General features: G+C 42.6%; 1 protein-coding gene across 6 annotated transcripts in view; it reads right to left on the reverse strand.

Moving 5' to 3' along the window:
• Positions 1 to 16,621, reverse strand: part of CADM1 (cell adhesion molecule 1) — a 333,054-nt gene extending 316,433 nt beyond the window's left edge. For all 6 annotated transcript variants that reach the window (XM_032167472.2, XM_032167471.2, XM_032167470.2 and 3 more), the window contains exon 1: positions 16,451 to 16,621. In XM_032167472.2, coding sequence (XP_032023363.1) covers positions 16,451 to 16,583 — 133 coding nt within the window. In that variant the 5' untranslated portion in view covers positions 16,584 to 16,621. The remainder of the gene's footprint in view (positions 1 to 16,450) is intronic.
• Positions 16,622 to 19,084: the final 2,463 nt, after the last annotated feature.

Consider the following 19,084-nt stretch of genomic DNA (forward strand, 5'->3'; position numbering starts at 1 on the left):
GCAAATGATAAGAATAATGAAATAAGCAATCCTGCCGACAGGACCAACATGTAATTGTTTTTAAATAGGATGCTTGAAGCATTAGCCACCTAATTCTAGAAGAAATTGATTAATCTTTTCTTCTTCTTGGGTAATACCAATCATACGCTATACATTAAGACACTGACAAAAATTTGTATTTCAAGATACAATTTCTTGAACATTGCCATCAAATCATTATTTACTTGACAGTAGGTCATGCTGAAAAAGATATATCTGCTGAGAGTTATGATGGAAAGAAAGGTTAATGTCTCTAACTTAAAAGGTCCTTTAAAAGGCAATCCCTGAAAAAAAAAAAAAAAAAAATCTACCAAGAAAAAGAATATGGCACTTGGTAGAAATCAAGGAAGACATAGCATTCCTCTCAAAACTTCAACTAATTGCAATAATCCACTCACAATGCCTAAGAAATGTAAGCTGTGTAACCTAAGACAATATACAACTATATAGCTACAAGGGAAGCATCAATAAAATACTACGATTCTGCGTAATTCAAAGCATTTAAAGTACCAAACACAGACTAGGCTGGATGCAAGCCTTAGGCAGGGAAAAGGGAAGTCTAAATGGATGGATGTGACTGTGAAGGGAACACTTTAGAACTAAGCCATACAAAAACAAGTTATGAGAGGCCCTCCTCCCCCTCCCAGTAATGTCAGGAAGTTAGCGTTACCGAGTAGTCATCAGTTATGACAGTGAGGAAAAGGGCTTGCCACCCCCTCTACTCAAAAACTCCTTCACAAGGTCACAGATATATCAGTGCTACAAATGCATTTAAAAAATATTACAGCAATAAACTCTGGTTAGAGTGGTTCCACCTCTATATTCGCAGGGAAGAAAAAACTCCAAACTTCTCCTAAATTAAAAGGTAATGTTAGCAAACACATACTCTCTCTGCCTACACATGAAATCTCTCCCCTCTTCCACACAAGACCAAAAGGAAACCTACTTTCTGTTTAAAGCTAGATCAGTTGTAGGCAATTAACTTTATAAGCTTAACTTTGCCAGTCCTATTTCACAGACTGTATAGTCACACAAATAGTGGAAGCATCGCCACAAAACAGACTGCCTTACCCATGTCATTTTTTTAAACACAGCAACAAGCCATTTCTCAGGTTTGATCCGATTACTGTGATCTATTTTTTGATCCTGTAGCCACTGACTCCACATACATCTTTATTACTGTACAAGGAATACTGTTACCCTGAGGTTTAAATTTCCCTATGTTCACCACGCCTCTTCTAAGAATATATATATATCTCAGTTTTAAGACAAGCCTCTCATGAAAGCTGAGGTGAAGAGGAACAGATGACCTCAGAGATAAGTTTCTTGGTTTGTTGCTTCAACTCTAAAGTGACGATATAGCCTCAGCAATGACTCAAAGTCCAGGTATCCCAGGACTGTGAAGTGATTAAATAAATGGAAAGAGATTCTCTTATCTGGGCTGCTAGACTAAATCTCTCTAATGATTGCCCAACAACCAAGTATGAACAAACACACTAGAAGTCATTCCTTCAAGATACAAAAGAGTCAGGCATGTTGATAGCTCTTCATTCATTATGGGAGAACAAACAACTTCAACTAAGAATTATAGCCCTAAAAAAGCTGATAATAAGACCACCACTAAATTAAATTCATAGACACTAAGGCCTTGGCATATTCTGTATCCCAACAACCGGTATTTATAACAAATGAAAAGGATAGGATATATACATATTAGAAATCAAATTGTGTAAAAAATGTTCAATGTCATGAAATGGTTAGAGAAGTTGTAATAGAAGTTGAAAGGAAAACATATTCAAGCTGAGAAATTATGTAAGACTTAAAAACACTGGACTTCGGTCTTTACATATGCATGGGATTTAAATATGCCTACATGGAAGGTATGAGGATAGGACATTTCTATCAGTGGAAACAAGTTGGACAAAATGTGTAGCGGGCATATAGAAGAGACTCAGGCCATTCAGAGAAGTCAGTGTGATAGGAAGGAAGAAGATAAGTCAGGAGTAGCCCTTAGGGAAGTACAGAAGAAGGGTTCAAAGAAAACATACCTAACCGGCCTGAATAATCACGGGAAGTTTCCTCGCAGAATGCAGTGCTTGAGGTGAATCTTGAGAGATATGTACGAACTAGCCATATACATTAAGGTGCTTCAGGTAGAGAAGGTAGCATATAAAAAGCAGACAGGCATGGGAGAGCGTGGTGCATCTAGGACACAATTACTCTGGTAGTCCTAAAGCAAGAACAATGGTGTGGAGAGCCGGTGTGGCCAAGCATGAACGACACTGCAGGACACACTGAAAGAGGATAAGCCTCACCTTTAGGATGCCAAGAAAAACATTTAAAGTTTTGAGCAAGAAAGTGACATCTAAGGTGTATTTTAGGAAGATTCCTCTAGAAGCAGTGTTAAGGATGCATTACAAGGAATGAGGATAGCAATAAATGAAACAATTAAGGGGCTGTTATACCGTTCTAAGTCTACTTTCCTCATCTGTAAAATGAAGACAGGCAGGACCTATAGCTAATATAGGGGGAGATGATAACAAAGGAGGGAATTCTCTATGAGGACTCCCAGGTTTATTTAACTCATTGGATGGATGGTGTTACCCTTCATCAGTATAGGAAACATGGAATAGAGGGAGATGTGGGAAGACCACATTTTTTTTTTTTTTTTTTGAGACACAGTCTTGCTCTGTCGCCCAGGCTGGAGTGCAGTGGTGCAATCTCAGCTCACTGCAACCTCTGCCTCCCAAGTTCAAGCAATTTGCCTGCCTCAGCCTCCTGAGCAGCTGGGACTACAGCCGCCCACAACCACGCCTGGCTAATTTTTGTATTTTTCAGTAGAGACAGGGTTTCACCATATTGGCCAGGCTGGTCTCGAACATCTGACCTTGTGATCCGCCCACCTCGGCCTCCCAAAGTGCTGGGATTACAGGCAAGAGCCACCATGCTCGGCCAGAACAGATGTGAAGTTCAGTTTTAGAATCCTGAATTTTAGGAAAATACAGTTAAGTATTTAAAACTATGGGTTTTGAACATAGATATAGCTCAGATCATGGTTCTGATACTTACCATTTGTGTTTCTTGGACAAGGGACCTATTACTGTCCTCACCTCTTCCTCTTCTGTAAAATGGGGCAACAGTGGTAACTATAGGGTGACAGTGAGGATTAAATGAGATCATGAATACAGACACTAAATATAATTGCTGTTTTGTCATTCGTATTATTTGAGATAACTGGAACATCTGGACTGAGATGTCCAAGAGGCACTTTTAGAACATAGTCTGAGGTTTAAAGGCAAAAGACATCTTGGCTGTGCACTTAAAAGTAAATTATACTGCAATGTTAAAAAAAAAAAAAAGTGGGAAGAATTGGGGTTTGAGGCATTTATTTGTCAACTTATTGGATAAGGAGAAGAGTTAAAAAAAGACAGCCAATCAGAACCAAGGTAAGGCATGGTTATTAAATATCAGAGACACACATTATATCATATGAAAAGGGCAGTCCTTATTTTCTTGCAAGTAACTTGATGAATTAAAAGAAAAAAAAGGCCAGGCGCAGTGGCTCATGCCTGTAATCCCAGCACTTTGGGAGGCCGAGGCGGGCAGATCAGGAGGTCAGGAGATCGAGACCATCCTGGCTAACACAGTGAAATTCCGTCTCTACGAAAAATACAAAGTATTAGCCCGGCAAGGTGGCAGGCGCCTGTAGTCCCACCTACTCGGGAGGCTGAGGCAGGAGAATGGCGTGAACCCAGGGTGGGGGGGAGCCTGCAGTGAGCTGAGATCGCACCACTGCACTCCAGCCTGGGCAACAGGGCAAGACTCCGTCTCAAAAAGAAAAAAAAAGAAAAAAAAATGAATTCCTTCCACTATCCAAGTAAAACTATGAACTTAGAAGGAAGAAATGGGAGAAAAGTGAAAATAGTAACTTGGAACCAACCCAAACTTGGAACCAACCCAAATGTCTATCAGTGGTAGACTGGATTAAGAAAATGTGGCACATATATACCATGGAATACTATGCAGCCATAAAAAAGGATGAGACCATGTCCTTTGCAGGGACATGGATGAAGCTGGAAACCATCATTCAGAGCAAACTATCACAAGGACAGAAAACCAAACACTGCATGTTCTCACTCGTAGGTGGGAATTGAACAATGAGAACATTTGGACACAGGGCAGGGAACATCACACGCCTGTCATGGGGTGAGGGGCAGGGGGAGGGATAGCATTAGGAGAAATACCTAATGTAAATGACGAGTTAATGGGTGCAGCAAACCAATATGGCACATGTATACCTATGTAACAAACCTGCATGTTGTGCACATGTACCCTAGAACTTAAAGTAAAATAAAAATAAATAATTAAATAAATAAAAACAAAAGGCTTCTAAAGTAAAATACAGCCAAATGAGGAGGAAGGTCATCATAACAAATACGAGAACCTAGGATTTGTCAAATAATGATATTATAGGCAGATAGCAACACAGGCTGTGTGAAAGTTTAAGAGAATAGAACACTACTCATTGTATTTTCAAAAGGAAAAATTGAAAGGACACACAAGAAATGTATGAAATTGGCAACTATAGGAAGTTGGGTGGGAATGGGACAAAAAACATAGGGAATGAAATGAGAATGGACAGTTTTGATTTTGAGCCACGTTAATGATTTATATGTTCAAATTATAAATCAACAATGATAGGAAAGAAATTAAAACAAAATATAAACAAAAATAAATGATCCTAACTATATATCTATTGATACATACACACACACACAAAAAAAACTAATCTGTAAATTTGTGAACATGATACTCATCTACCCTCAGTGGGATCTATTTTAAAGACAAAAAGAGTGGCAAAAAATCCTGCGCTGTACTGGGTAGATCTGTTGTCTACAATGGTTTTGGTGGAGTAATTCCAAAACTATTTTGTACTAAAAAGACATTGCTGTCACTGGGAAACAGAGTTTTCACCATGGGAGAAAGAAAACACAAATAAGGAATGGGAGATGGAGAGAAAGTACCCTGGGATGTTAGACTGGAATTGAAGGTATTAGCATGACATTGTGATGTAAATGAATAAATATTTTTAAAATACACTCACACAGTTGACCCTTGAACACAGGGCCCCTACCCCCCATACAGCTGAAAATTCACATATAACTTTTTTTGAGACAAAGGATATTTTATAGACAGACACACACACACACACACACACACACACAATCGTTGTTCGCTCACTGAAAAGTTTAGAAACATGACAAATCAGTAACAATGAGCACAATTCTTAGATGTCTGCTGTCTAAATATCATTCTGTGACTAAAAGGAATCAGGACTCCTTGGAGAAATAACTGATTCCCGGTGTGGGGGCAGGGAAAATACAACGTAAACATAGATATCTTCTTGCGACATGAAATATAAAAGAGCTTAAAAATTAATGAGAATATATTAAAAGGATACAGGAGCCACTCTGAAGGGGTTCCCACTGGCCAAATCTGATGATAATGAAACACACCACACTGAACCCATTGTAATTTTCTTAAAAAAAAAAAAAAAGAGGGAAGAGTAGGGAAGGCAAGCTCTTCTTTATTCAGAAATGCCTCTACCCAAGTAGAGGAATTAGAGAATTAGAAAATCACAGTTTTGTAACCACCGACATAATATTTGATTCAGACAAGGTTTATCAATGCTGCTCAATCTATTAAATAAAGGGCCATTAGAGAACAAGATCTTCAGGCTCAAAACTAAAGAAGACAGACGGCTCTTCACACCGAAGTTTGCCCACAAGATATGTATACACAAGTTTACTTATTAATTATAAAGGGACAAAAATGGAGAACTCTATAAATTCACCTACACTCAGTAACTAAATTTATATCTTGAACCAAGGGATCAAACTAGTAATAGAGCAAACTGATATTATGTCCCTCTTGAGGCAGTGTTACAAGAAAGTTGGCAGTATCAGCTATGCAGGGTTCTTGCAAAAGATGTTTAATCTGAACTGAACCATGAGGAATGGTCAAATAATTTGTAAAACTGCAGAACATTCTACAAAACAGCAGGTGGATTCATCGAAATGTCAATGCCATAAAAGATACTCCTTAAAAACTCCTAAAGAAAAAACAGGTGGCAAACAGCATAATGGTTCTAGATTAAACGAGACTAGAGAACATATCCAATGTGTGATCTCTGATGGATTCTGCAGCAGAGAGAACAAAGTAACTGGGGAAATTTGAACATAGACTAGATAATTTTAATGTAATAATGGTATTGCGTGTGCCCAGGAAAATGTCTTTATTCTTAGGAGCTACATGCTGAAGTATTCATCATGATGCAATGTGCTTTCATGTGGCTTAGGGAAGAAAAAAGATGAGTATGTTTGTATACATTATTTAGAGAGAGAGAGAGAGAGAGAGAGAGAAAGCAAATGGGGAAAATGTTAACAGTTGATGGATCTAGGTAAAGTAAATACAAGTATTCACTGTATTCTTCTTTCAAGTTGCCTGTGGTTTTGAAATTTTTTGAAGTAAAGGTTGAGGGAAAAATACACTAGAACCTTCTGAAAGACAAAGATGAACCTAACACAGTGCCTAGTATAAAAGCAGATACTCAATTTTAAAGTCATTTTTAAATGCTCATTTTTCTACCAAATGGCTTATGGGTTAGCTACAGAAACACCATTTCTTTATTAAACATAGTATATAAAATATAAAAAACTGCATAAAACAATAATGTCCTTTCTGTGTTAGAAGACCCAGCAATTAGAGATTATAATCATTGTCAGTTTCCCCAAGATTAAAAGATGATTCCATTCACTTATCAAAAAAAATTCAGCTCCAGTTAGGATCTTGCTGTCACTGTGTTCTTCAGTTTCACCTTAGAGATGACTGAGTACATCCTGAATTAATCCTTTTTACATAGTATTTTTTTTTCAGTATTCCCTAACATGTGGAAGATTTACAAAAGTTATTATTATTAGCAGTAGCCAGAGAAATAACCCCCACCACTAGGTATTGCTGTTTTAATAAAAGTGACTGATAAATAATGATAGGTAAATAGGTAGAAAACACTTCCTACTTAAGAGTGTTCATATATATTATTTTATTTTTGTCATCTTGTAAAGCAAGCAGTTTGATTAAAGTACTTGGTTTTACTATCCTGTAACCTTAACTGCATATTCCGCTTGCCAACCTGGCCCAGAGATGGAGAGATTTGCTTCAGGAAAGGGAAATAAACAGCAACTAACAATTATGTGATTACTAACAAAACTAAAGAAGACAGAGAGCTCTTCACAATGAAGTTTGCTCACAAGATATGTACACACAAGGAAAAGTGAAATCCAGTGTATTTAAGCTAATCTCTACTTGAACCTTTTAAAAGATAAAACCATTTGAGCAGTAATTTAGTACTAAATTAACTTGGTTTTTTTCTCCCTATCTTTGAAGTTTTCATTGTTTAAATAAGGGTTTCTGCAAGAAAAATGAAGCAATGCTCCTTTTTTATTCAAAAGAAGAAATCAAGGGGATGACTTGTAACATCGAGGAGGCTGGATTTATACAGGCATATTCAGCAAAGAGCCAAATAAATACATACCACATAACCCATTCCCCGAAACTGTCCCAAAATACTTCAAGATAATCAACTTTTAAAATCACTGTATTATCATGGCGCATAGCCTTTTTCTACTAGCAAGAACTGAACTCTGAAGGGAAGGGTGTCAGGCAAGGAAAAAAGGAAGGAAGAACTCTGGCAGATATTGCTCCCAGATAAAGGCTTTGAAAAGATCCTTAGGATAACAAATTTAGCAGGTAGACTGATAAAGAAAGGTTTCATTTTTTTTGTTTCTTGAGCCAGTGATAATCCACCCTCTATGTTATCTACCAAAATGCAAAATGTAACCAAATTCCTAGACCTGTCCTGATGCTGGCCTGCCAGTGACTGATGGCGGTAACTTCGTTTAGTTAGGCAGCTCTGCTCCCAAAGTCAAACGTGTTGAAAACACTAGCTAATAAAGGCCTGGGTTTTAAAGCACTTCCCTTCCACTTCTCTGGGTAGATTTTTTAGGATTTGTGTTATTTTATTTTATTATTTTCCAGTAACTAGGTAACTACACGCACCAGACACAAGCACCAAATACTCCTCTAAGGTGGTGTTATCTCTTGGATCATCTTCAGAGGAGTCAATCTCATTCACCCCAAGTCAGCAGTTCCACATGAGGCCCTCTGACTGTGACCCTTAAAAAGTCTTCCTACTTCTAAAGGACTTCACTCTTTGTCTGAAAGTCTTACCTTTGACAGCTTGTAATTTGTTTAGTCAATTACGCCATTTTCATGCTGTAGTAAATCCCCATATTCAAATACAAACTACCAAATGGAGACAATATATTTTCAACAATCTAAAGTTTTAAATTTTCATGAAAATCATGGCCATAATATCAACACAGTTTGGCTTAGCATCAAGAAACATAATCATGTATAAACCTGTGAAGTCAAGAGAGAAACGTGTGGGTTGAGGTACCTTTTAGGTAAGTATGTGTTAGTTAAAATGAAAGATGTAAAAGGAAGGTGTTTATTCTCAATGTAGGCAAAGAGAAATCAGCCATCCTATACCTACAAACCAAGACACACAGTTAAGGGAAAAAAGATAGAGTATTTTATGCAAAGATAACCAGCTGAAGGCTGATAGGCAGAACCACTTTCTTCCTCAGTTTCACTGGAGAATCATCAGTCTTCCAGTCCCATCAGGATTAAGCTGAAAAGTAATAAGAAATGAGGGCAATTAGAGAGGGAGTGGGAGAGCAATTGAGGAAGAACAACCTGAAGACAAAACAGTGTGGAGTTTGAATCTGATGCAAGAAGTAAGAATTTGAGATTAGGTTTCTGAACGGGAAATGTTATGATCCTGTCCTGAAAAGAATTAGAATTGCAGTAGCTAGCAGAGGACTAGAGTAGGGGGAACTGGCTAGGAGCCTCCTGTTAGCAAAACACAGTTTGGAGAGGGCACTGATGTTTCCAGAGAATGTCACTTAGAAACAATCAGCCCCATTTTATTTCAGTGCAAGCAGGAAAGCTAAGGAGGGGAAAAAAGACTCCAAATGTAGGGGCCTTGGAGACCAGGATGTCGATGGTGTCATTTGTAATAATGGAGACTTTGAGAAAAGTTGATACCTACTGCAAAAAGATAAAAGGTTCAAATTTTTTAAACGTTAACTTTTAGGTTAATCTCAGCCAAGTGGAGATATGGTACAGACAATGGGAGTCAGGGAACTGGCGAACCCTTTGTTTTCAGGCAGATTCTTCCCACCTCCTCTAGGGACGGCATAACTTAATTCCAACTAGACACTGCAGTCCAGTGCTGGACAGCCGACGAGGAATCAGAGCACCTACCTTCCCAAGGAAGTCTGCCAAGAGCAAGATATTTATTCTAGGCATTTTTAAAAGACTATGTCACTGGAATATCAACTTCAAACACTGAGTAGCATTTAAATATATATCACAGCACTTTCATTTCAAGCCTATTTAACATTTCTGAAATACCTAGATCAAAATGTTGGGTCAAATGCCTATATTCCAGTAAAACATCTACTAAAAGAAAAAATTTCTCCCATCTTATCGCCCTTAAGATAATCACCTCATTCAAGACACCTGTCAGTCATAACAGATTTTCCTCAGTGCTGGGTTTTTCTCAACCTTAACGCCAGGTTTGAGTAATAATAAAGGCCACATGTCATTTGAGCTGTGCATTTGTATAAATACCTACATCGCCCTTTTTTCTAACCCTAGTTCAAGGCCAACTGCACCAAAGCTTTTGAGAACCAGCACTTGGAAGATCTTCAAAGAGAAACTGCCCATTAACCACAACAGCAGCTGCTGGCTAGAGCCTGCAATTTAAATCTCTGAAAAAGAAACTGTGGCTTCTGAAATTTAAACAAGAAGGTGCCACTTGTAATTACAAACATTCCAGTGGGTTCCTTCCTTCATTGATGGTTTCCAAACTAAGGCTTTTTATTCGATTTTGGTGGTGCTCCCCAAACCCTGAATGTAGGCATTCCTTTGTGCTTTTCTTGTGCCCTGGTCAACTCAGAGGGGGCGGTGCAGGGGGCCAGGTTTTCACCTGGCCAGGGCCATTCGGACCCCTCAAAATCATCTCAGGCATAACTCCCTGTTTGTCTGGAAACAAAAAAAACCAAATATTAAATGCTTCAGATTTATAGTCCACATTTAATGAAATTTTTGAGAAAGAGCCTCAAAAAAAAAAAAAAAAAAACACCTCACATTTCATGAACCTTGGAAAATGGAACAATTTTCAGAAAAACCAAAGACTTTTAGAAATTAACAGTGAAGCATTCCAACATTTCTAGCTGAAATTAAAAATTCATATTTTAAATCAATGGAGCAAATATTTAGAAGTAAAGGTAGTAACCTTTTCTCTCCCCACCATCCTTCACCACCATCCCACAAAAATAAGGCCCAAATACTTACAGCTTGATGCATGAGTTTCCCACACCAAAGAAGGCATTTTGTGATCACTTCAGTTACACAATAGCAGGCTGAAATTAGCACTTAGCCAGTTCGAAATGGGAAGAGACATTTTTATTTTAAGCAATATATTCACAAAATGCAAAGGTATTTATACCATGGAGGCCTTTAAAGATAAATACACGAACGGGGTATTTCACAGTCATCAAACTAACATGAGCCTTTCCTACAGAAGTAATCGCATGGAGGGTAATCATTATGGGAACAAATGGAAATGGCCAATCTCGCCAATGGTGCTTTCCAGCACACACCACAGTTGAGGGACTAGCTACAATTACTGCATATTTACACAACTGTATTTGCACAACAATAAAACTCATCTTATCCGATCCAAACAAAACCTTGCTCAAAATAAAACAAACCATACGAGAAGGTCTCCTCAGTGCTGTAGCTTCTCTTGTCTCTGCCTTTGCTTTCACCAACTGCAACAAGCCTTCATTCTCTCTTCCTCAGTAAAGCTAAGGCAAAAATTCGGTACATCCAGGTGAGAATACTGTGCGTATGCCCAGATAGTAATACCGGGATGAGGAGTGGAAAAAGAGGGGCTGTATCTTAGAAATCATTCTAAAAGTAATTATGGAAGAAATTATAGGATGTTCAGGATTTATTTAAAGTAATCTGAGAAAAGGAGGAAGCACAGAGGGGATAGAGCGACCAGCGGTGGATAATTATTGAAACTGGGAGATTTGCATGCACGGTTAAATATGGTATTCTTCCCACTTTGTATATATATTTGAAATTTTCCATAATAAAATGGGAAAAAAGAAAAATCTGATCAATGTAAAAAAAAAAGTCATCCTTCAAAAATACAACTTTTTCTTTAAAAAACAACAAAAAAATATTCTCAGCTTTTTCTTGGCTTCATGAAAAGAGGCAAGTTCCTGGTAAGAAAATCAAGCTCCGTTTTTGTTCTTGAGAACATTTCCTTTTTTCCTTAGTTATACAGAACCAGTTCTACTGCTAATATTAATCCTCGAAAAGACAAATAAAAAACTGTAGAAATCTAAATCTGAGCCTTCCAAAGCCTGGGTTTTGCGTATCAGACTTATTCCAATGACACAAAACCAGATTTCTCCCCTATGAAGGTGCTTTGGATGACATTTCTGTTGCGCCTGCCAAATAAATTCCAGAGGTTTCAGGATCATTTGTCAACACCAAAGACAACATTACCAAGAACTGGTCCTTTCTACCCAGAGGTCACTCCTCTGATCCACGGGTTTAATATGGAACAGAAGGTCCACTGGCTGGACATCAAGGGACCTGTCCCCATCCAGGATCTGTCGCTAACCTAGCCTTAGTTCAACTGCAGAGTAAGATTCTTCCCTTCCTGGACTTCGGCTACTTTACTTCAAAATGGAATTTCACCAGATGATTTCTAATATCTCTCCCCTCTCAAAAATTCCATGATTACAAGAATCTCTAATTCCTCAAAAGGTAATATTTTTAAAAACAGCTTTAGTCCCAAAATGTTACATTTTCTATTAAATAATTTTTAATGTGAATATGAATATTGTATGTGGGCAAGTTTTTGTATACTGTGCATCTATCTGTATATATAAGTATGTATATGTATGTATTTGTATCGGTACTTATACATACACACAAACACACACACACTGACACCATTAGGTGCTTATATGGGACTAATTGCTTCCAACTCAAAGCAGCAAATTTTCAATTCTGCAACAGATGTCGCTGTGTGATTTCTCCTTTCTGTGCTGGATTTTCAGTTAAAAATGCCCAGCAGAATGGTCAGAACTATTCTTCCCAAGAAAAATATACAGCATTTGAATCCTTTGGATTTACTTTGAATTTTCCTCATCTGCTGGTAAATTTCCATTCAAATTATAGCATTGATTAGTTTGGCCCAATTTAAGAGAATCCCCACACTAAAATGCATCTTTTGCTAAACACACACACACACAAAATCATTTTTAAAATGTAAATTCTAAGTGACCAATTAGGCATTAAAATGTCACGTACAGAAACCCCGAGAGAATGAGACAGTTTATATTCATAGCAATCTTATCAATTTTTAAAGCCTAAAAAATCGTTTAGCAATATAGGCCAAGGAATAATAAAAATTCACTTATGTATGAGACTAAAATGTACCAGGTGTGGGAAAAAGTCAGTAAAAACTCCAAGAGCACCATCAATAAGAATACAATTTTTGGATGTTGGTTTTCACAGCATTTCTTTCCAAATAAATAGTAAGGCTAATGTTATAACCGCAAGACATCTTACCAATCTGACATTCACTATCAACCACTTCTTGACACATGTCATAGAAAAGTGACATCTCTTTCCCTTCAACCAATATATTCTCCAACGACATCAACCTCAACAGGTAGCTAGCATTGTCTTCTGTTGAAATTTAGAGCTGGGAGAAAGGATTTCACAATCTCTCTTTGGAGACCCAGGAATCAGTTACCTTCTGGGATTTTAGAGAGTATGGAAAGAGATGAGCAGGCAGTGAGCCGGGGACCAACTCCGATAAGAATATGAAGTCAGGAAGTGAGAGAGGAAACGAAAGTGTCCTGCCTGTTGGCGTCTTCCCTGTCCCATTCCCCTTTACCAGGAGGGCCATTGGGGAAAACTGGATAAAGCATGTACAACATCCATATGAATAAAGCTCTTTGTTCCAAAGAACTGCCTGCTCTTTTATTCCCCCCTTTTTCGTATTTGTTCATTTCAAAAGATTGCTCAATGGGTCTCTTGTTCCTCCAAAACGTCCCAGGCAAATAATGCAAGCTTGTCTCATCACACAAGTCACTAAATGAAGCCTTGTGCGTCTCCAGTGACACACTGTAAATATAAAGTGGCATTAATGAGGGATATTTTATTAAATCTATCACAGACAAGTGCAAGTCCCTCCTGCGGCTATTCAATCTGATGCAGAGAAAGGCAACAATAACAGGGCGGCACTTTTGTAAAGTCTCTATCCCCGGTTTGCAAGCCCCAACAGGCCAAAGCAAGCAAAACTCAGCCCCCCCTCCTTCCCATCACCACCATAAACCTCCCATCCACCAGCCATCCTCTCTAATCCTGAAAATGATAAGAGGGGGGTGATCAGCTACTGGTTCACTCGGGATCGTAAACAACATCATGCATGCACCTGAATGTAACAGGCGTGATTAACACTGTGGAGTGAGCTTAAGCAAACCCATTTTTGCTGCATTTCGTTAATATCCATTTCATCCAAACATCACAGGAGAAATGAGAGGAGATTTTCTGCGGGGGATGGATGGCTTCAGTTACAGGAAAAAACAGAACCAGGACCCACGCACGAGGGTCCTAATTCGCTTTCCCAGCAAGGATGTAAACGAAACAAGCCTAATTAAGTTAGATGCACCAACAGGTTTCTTTAACCCTGGGAGTGGGAACAGGAGGCCTCTGAGAAAGCTTAAACAGAACTGAGGAGAAAAAGTCCCTTGGTGCCCACCTGAAATTTACCCCTGGGGTATGGGACCCCGGAATGAGCCAAGACCTCCTCTCAAACTCACCACGAAATATATATATATATATATATGCATTAAGAGAAAAAAAATTAAGAAAGTCATCTCATCCCCTCACTACAAATCAAACCCAATTACTTTCTAATTTGAACACAATCTGATAACCAGCATACAAACAGGGATGTACACAAGAGCAAGAAGCTGCTTCCATGGTAACTGGCAACAGAATTTTCATGTAGCTTTGACATGCACGGTTGAGTTCCAGACCGCTCCTAAGTCAGCATATATCCCTCGCAGGGAAGGCAACTTCTCACCGCGAGAGTTACAAATATAGTACCGCTGCTACTACCCGGTGCCTTCAATGAGCAGTGGGGAGGCATAATCTAATCCTACTTCTGCTGCCAAGCGTCATTGCACGACTCCCATTTTTAGTCAAAAGGCAATATCCCCGACCACAGCTTTCCACCGCCCCCCGGCTTTTTTTTTTTTTTTTTTTTTTTTTGCAGCCAGTACAAGTCTATTGTTGCCTCTATTATGCACCAGTTACCGAGCCTTTACTCACGCTCACGTTTAACTGACACTGGCGCTTTTTACAATGCAGCAGCACGAGGGATCTGTTTCAGGAACATTTTATTGAACCCATCCAGTCAGAGGCATCACCCGAAATGAAGTTGTAACCACACCGGCATCGGCTGAACCCAATTATCTCGTAACTCATAAATTAAGAATTCACAGAGGAAAAACACATAAACAACATCCGGAGACAGTGGCATGGAAGAAAAAACCCTCAGCGCTGGAATTGACGCTGCTGCCAGACGCCCCCCAATAGGTTCCCCAAGCCGAGCTCCTTTGCAAGCCTATTTTGGGGGCAAGCAGCCAACCCGGCGTCCCCCAAATCTCAAGCTAGCACCCCCACACATCCCCCGTCTCCTACAGCGTGTTTCCTGCGGTGTTTACATAACTGTGTGTCCTCTAGCGTGTAAACAAAAGGCACAGCCCAAGCGGAGAGGCGCCCCCAAAGCGGCACGGTGGCCTCAACGCTGTGCCCGCCCGGGCCTGGGGCTCCGCAGGTGGGGGCTGAGCTCTCGGAGTCCTCCGCCACTTGTTGCTCCCGGGTCCTGCAGCTCTGGAGCTGCAAGGAGGGGCTTTGCAGGCTCAGAGCCCTGCTGCATCCCCTCCTGCATCGCCGCTCGCCCCCCGCGGCCCCGTACCACTCGGTCCCGGCGCTCGCCTGGAGCCTGCAGCAGGGGCCAGGGGACGCCGCGCGGCTGCCGAGCGCGGCGAGGTGGCGGGAAGGGAGGCTGGGTGCAGCACGGCCGGCCTCTCCACTGGGGAAGAGCTCCGGCTCCCTTTTGTTAGCAAAAGCAAACACTGCCCTCTTCTTTCCCAACCGCGACAACGCGCCCGGCACACGGGCAGCCACACATCGGGCTCCAGCCGAGTGCTTGGTGTCTTCAGGGAAGACACCGGGCGTGCAGAGCCGCCCCTGGGCAAATTCCCAAGACTGCTCTTCACAGAGGGGGCGCGCGGAGGCCCGCAGGGTGTCCGCCTGGCCGCAGAGGCCGCGACGCCCCCTCCGCCACCCTCCGGCCGCCGAAAGAACGGGCAGCCGGGAAATCCCGTGTCCCCACTCGTGGCAGAGGACGCTGTGGGGCGGGCGGGCTGCGGGCTCCCGGCGCCTTCCCGCAGAGACGGCGACAGCGGCCGCTCCCCCGCGGGTCCGGGCCGGGGAACTTTCCCCGCCTGGAGCCGGGCCAAAAAGACCCGCAGCAGAGCCGAGGGGGCGGAGGGCTGCGTTCGGCCGGAGGGAAACACGAGAGGCGTGCAGTTTGGGGACAGGGGAGAAAGGCAGAGCGCGTTGGGGGAAGGGGCAGGGGAGATCAGACAAGTCTGGGGATGTCCTGGGGACCGGGGAGAAATCACGCCGCGGGCGGCTAGGAGTCAGCCACCAGGAGGCTTCGGGGATGGAGAACTGGGGGGGGCCCTCTGGAGAGGTGGGGGCGAATGGGCAGCCCTGGGAGGTGGGAGGACTGCAAGTTACGGGGACAACGGCGAGTTTAGAAGGGTCCGGAAGGGTTGAGGTTGTCTTCGAAGCATCCCCTTCCCCCATGCTTTACAGCCCCTGGGCCCCCCATTCTCACTCCACTCTGCACCCCGCGCCAAGCCGGGGAGAGAAGGTGTGTGGGTGCAGCCATCCCTGGGGACTCTCATTCACACTCAGCCAGGCAGGGGAGAAGGGGCTCACAGATACCCTCAGCCCCTTCCCTTTCAGCCCTGAGTTTCCTCTCCACACTCCCTCCGCTTCGGATTTAGGAAGTGGGGGGAGGTTGTCATGGAAACGTTTCCCCCCTCTGTGGCTACGGCTACTGGGGTGCCTTGGGAGATTTAGGGGCCAACCGGCCGGTGCCCACACCTACCTGTGGGGATCAGTGCCGCGGCGGAGAAGAGCAACAGCAGAAGCCGGAGCCGGAGCCCGGGAGGCGCCGCTGCCGCCGCCACAGCCGCTGCCGCCGCACACTGGGATCCGCTCGGCAGCACTGCACTCGCCATGTCGGGCACCTGCCTCAGACTGGCGGCGTTGGCTGCCTCCGGAGCCCGAGCGGACAGCTAATAAGATGCTAATAACATGCGCTGGAGGCGGAGTCCGGGCAGACCAATCACAGCGCCGCGAGCCCAACCCGGCTCTCGGAGGGCCTCGCCCCCTCCCCCACCCCGCCCCCTGGCGCTGGCGTTCGGCGGCGCGCCCGCGCCACCTAGGGGCGGGGCCAAGGGGAGGGGCGTATGCAAATATGTTTATGTTAAAATTCGGTTTTGCTTTCCCCGGATCAAGGAAAAAGTGTTCTCCCGGGCGCCTGGCGTGCAAGGACTCAGGCTCCAGGGGGCGGGTCTAGCTTCTTGTACACCTTTATTAGGAATGTTTATAGCAATCGCTGTATCAGACCGACGACTGGAGAATCTCCCTTAGAGGGTCCTCTGTCCCGCACACCGAGTGCATCTGGCCTGCGAACCAGACGTTGCAAATTTCCGTCACTCACCTTGCACCGAAGGAATAGATTTTTGGGAACGGGGGCTGTGCGGGAGTGGAGAGTAAGAATGCAGGTCCCCGGATTGACAAAACAATCTGGGAGAAGTGCATGCGTGCTTTGCACGTCCGGCGGAGCGGGAGAAGCCCGTTCAACAGCCTAGCGGTAGACTCGGGGATAGTTGGAGAAGGCAGCCGTAGAGTCGGGTTCTGAGATTTTCCAGTCGGTCTCTTTGCGGCAGAATCTCGGGAAAGGTAGATCGAGGAGGCTATGCTCAGGCTCCTCCGCTGGTCGAGGGTCTCCTCCCTGGTTTGAATATACAGGCGTGTGTTGAATATATGTGTGAAATATTTGTAATATTAGATATTTAAGATTACACAACAACGGAAAAAATTATTCAGTCAAGGCTTCAGGTGAAGAGCGGGGTTCGTGGGAGTTGGGGAGAGGGAGTGTGGTGAAGGCAGGGTCTGCCATGTTCCTCCTTCGGAGCTCAAAACCTCTCACTCCTCCTCTGCGCCCCCAGCCCTTCCTAAGGAAGCTGGGGGCCAACAGGTGCTCCGAGCTTCCCGTGTCTCTGGGAGAGCCTCTCCTGCTAAAGCGACTTGCATCTCCGGACTCACTCTCCCTCCCCGAAATTCTCTTTGCTTTCTTTTCAACCAGGCAGCCGGCTCTCTTGTTTGTCTGCTTTTTAATTACTTATTTTCTTCCCCTCTAGAAGATCGTGTGCGCTCTGACCCTCTGTTGCTCAAGCATCAAATTGAAGGACGAGCCATATTAAGTGTAAAGGTTTATAATAATTTAAGTATTCATAGAATGCAGAACAATAAGATGTAGGAAATACAATTTGCATAATAAATATCAATATCACAACAGCTAAAACAAACCATGACAAATTATCTGTGGCTAAATGACCAAGAGATTACTGAATGTAAATTGCTAAGTCTGAGCTATATAGTCTAGAAAAGCTGCGCCAAATGACTTCCCCAGCCTTCTGTCCTCATCTTGCTATAAAATAAATAAATAATACGTATCAAAAAGGAAGTCATGATCTGCCAACCCACCAAATGAGTTACACTTAAAAACAGCCGCCTATTATCCATTATGCATAAACTAATTTCGAGACTGCCCGGTCTTCACAGCCCTGGATATTCTGCTCTGTAATTACAGGCCCCAATGCATGAACTGCAGGCAGTCCTTCAGAAGTGGGGAAAGCTCCAACAGGAGAATAGCACTATAGGAGACAGGAAACCATTGCCACGTGGGTGCCAGGGTAATGCCCAGTCTGCAAAGTCCTACCTGTTCTTACTACCTCTGGCAGTGAGGTACCTGGGTCGGACCAAACAGAGAGCAAAGTTCCACCAAAATTGGAATAAAAAATTTAAGGCCAGCCGGGCACGGTGGCTCATGCCTGTAATCCCAGCACTTTGGGAGGCTGAGGCAGGTGGATCACCTAAGGTCAGGAGTTCGAGATCAACCTGGCCAACACGGCGAAACCCCGTCTGTAATAAAAATACAAAAATTAGCCAGGCGTGATGACACGCACCTGCAATCCCAGCTACTCGGGAGGCTGAGGCAGGAGGATCACTTGAACCCAGGAGGCGGAGGTTGCAGTGATCTGAGATCGCGTCATTGCACTCCAGCCTGGGCGACAAGAGTGAGACTCCGTCTCAAAAAAAAAAAGTAAGACCATATGTATGCTGAAAGTGATACGTAAAGTATAAAGGCAGGTCCTATATGGCAAGAATCCTAACACAGAGCCTGGCACATAGTAACATTATTATCTGCCATTACTATTATTACTACTCTTGCATTCGTTGAATTCTTCTTAAGTATTCTACATGCAAAATCTGATTTAATCCTTGGAACAATCCCCAAGGTACATACTATTATTATCTTTCATTTTATATTTTTTAAACATGATTAGAAAGATTAAGTAACTGCCCTAAGATTGCAGTCTCTAACTTGCAGAAAGAGCCTATGCAATTAACCACTGTGCCTTTCTAAATATCTGTTAAGTGAACGAATAAA

This window comes from Hylobates moloch, unplaced genomic scaffold, assembly GCF_009828535.3.
Source record: "Hylobates moloch isolate HMO894 unplaced genomic scaffold, HMol_V3 SCAFFOLD_11, whole genome shotgun sequence".
Lineage (NCBI taxonomy): Eukaryota > Metazoa > Chordata > Mammalia > Primates > Hylobatidae > Hylobates > Hylobates moloch.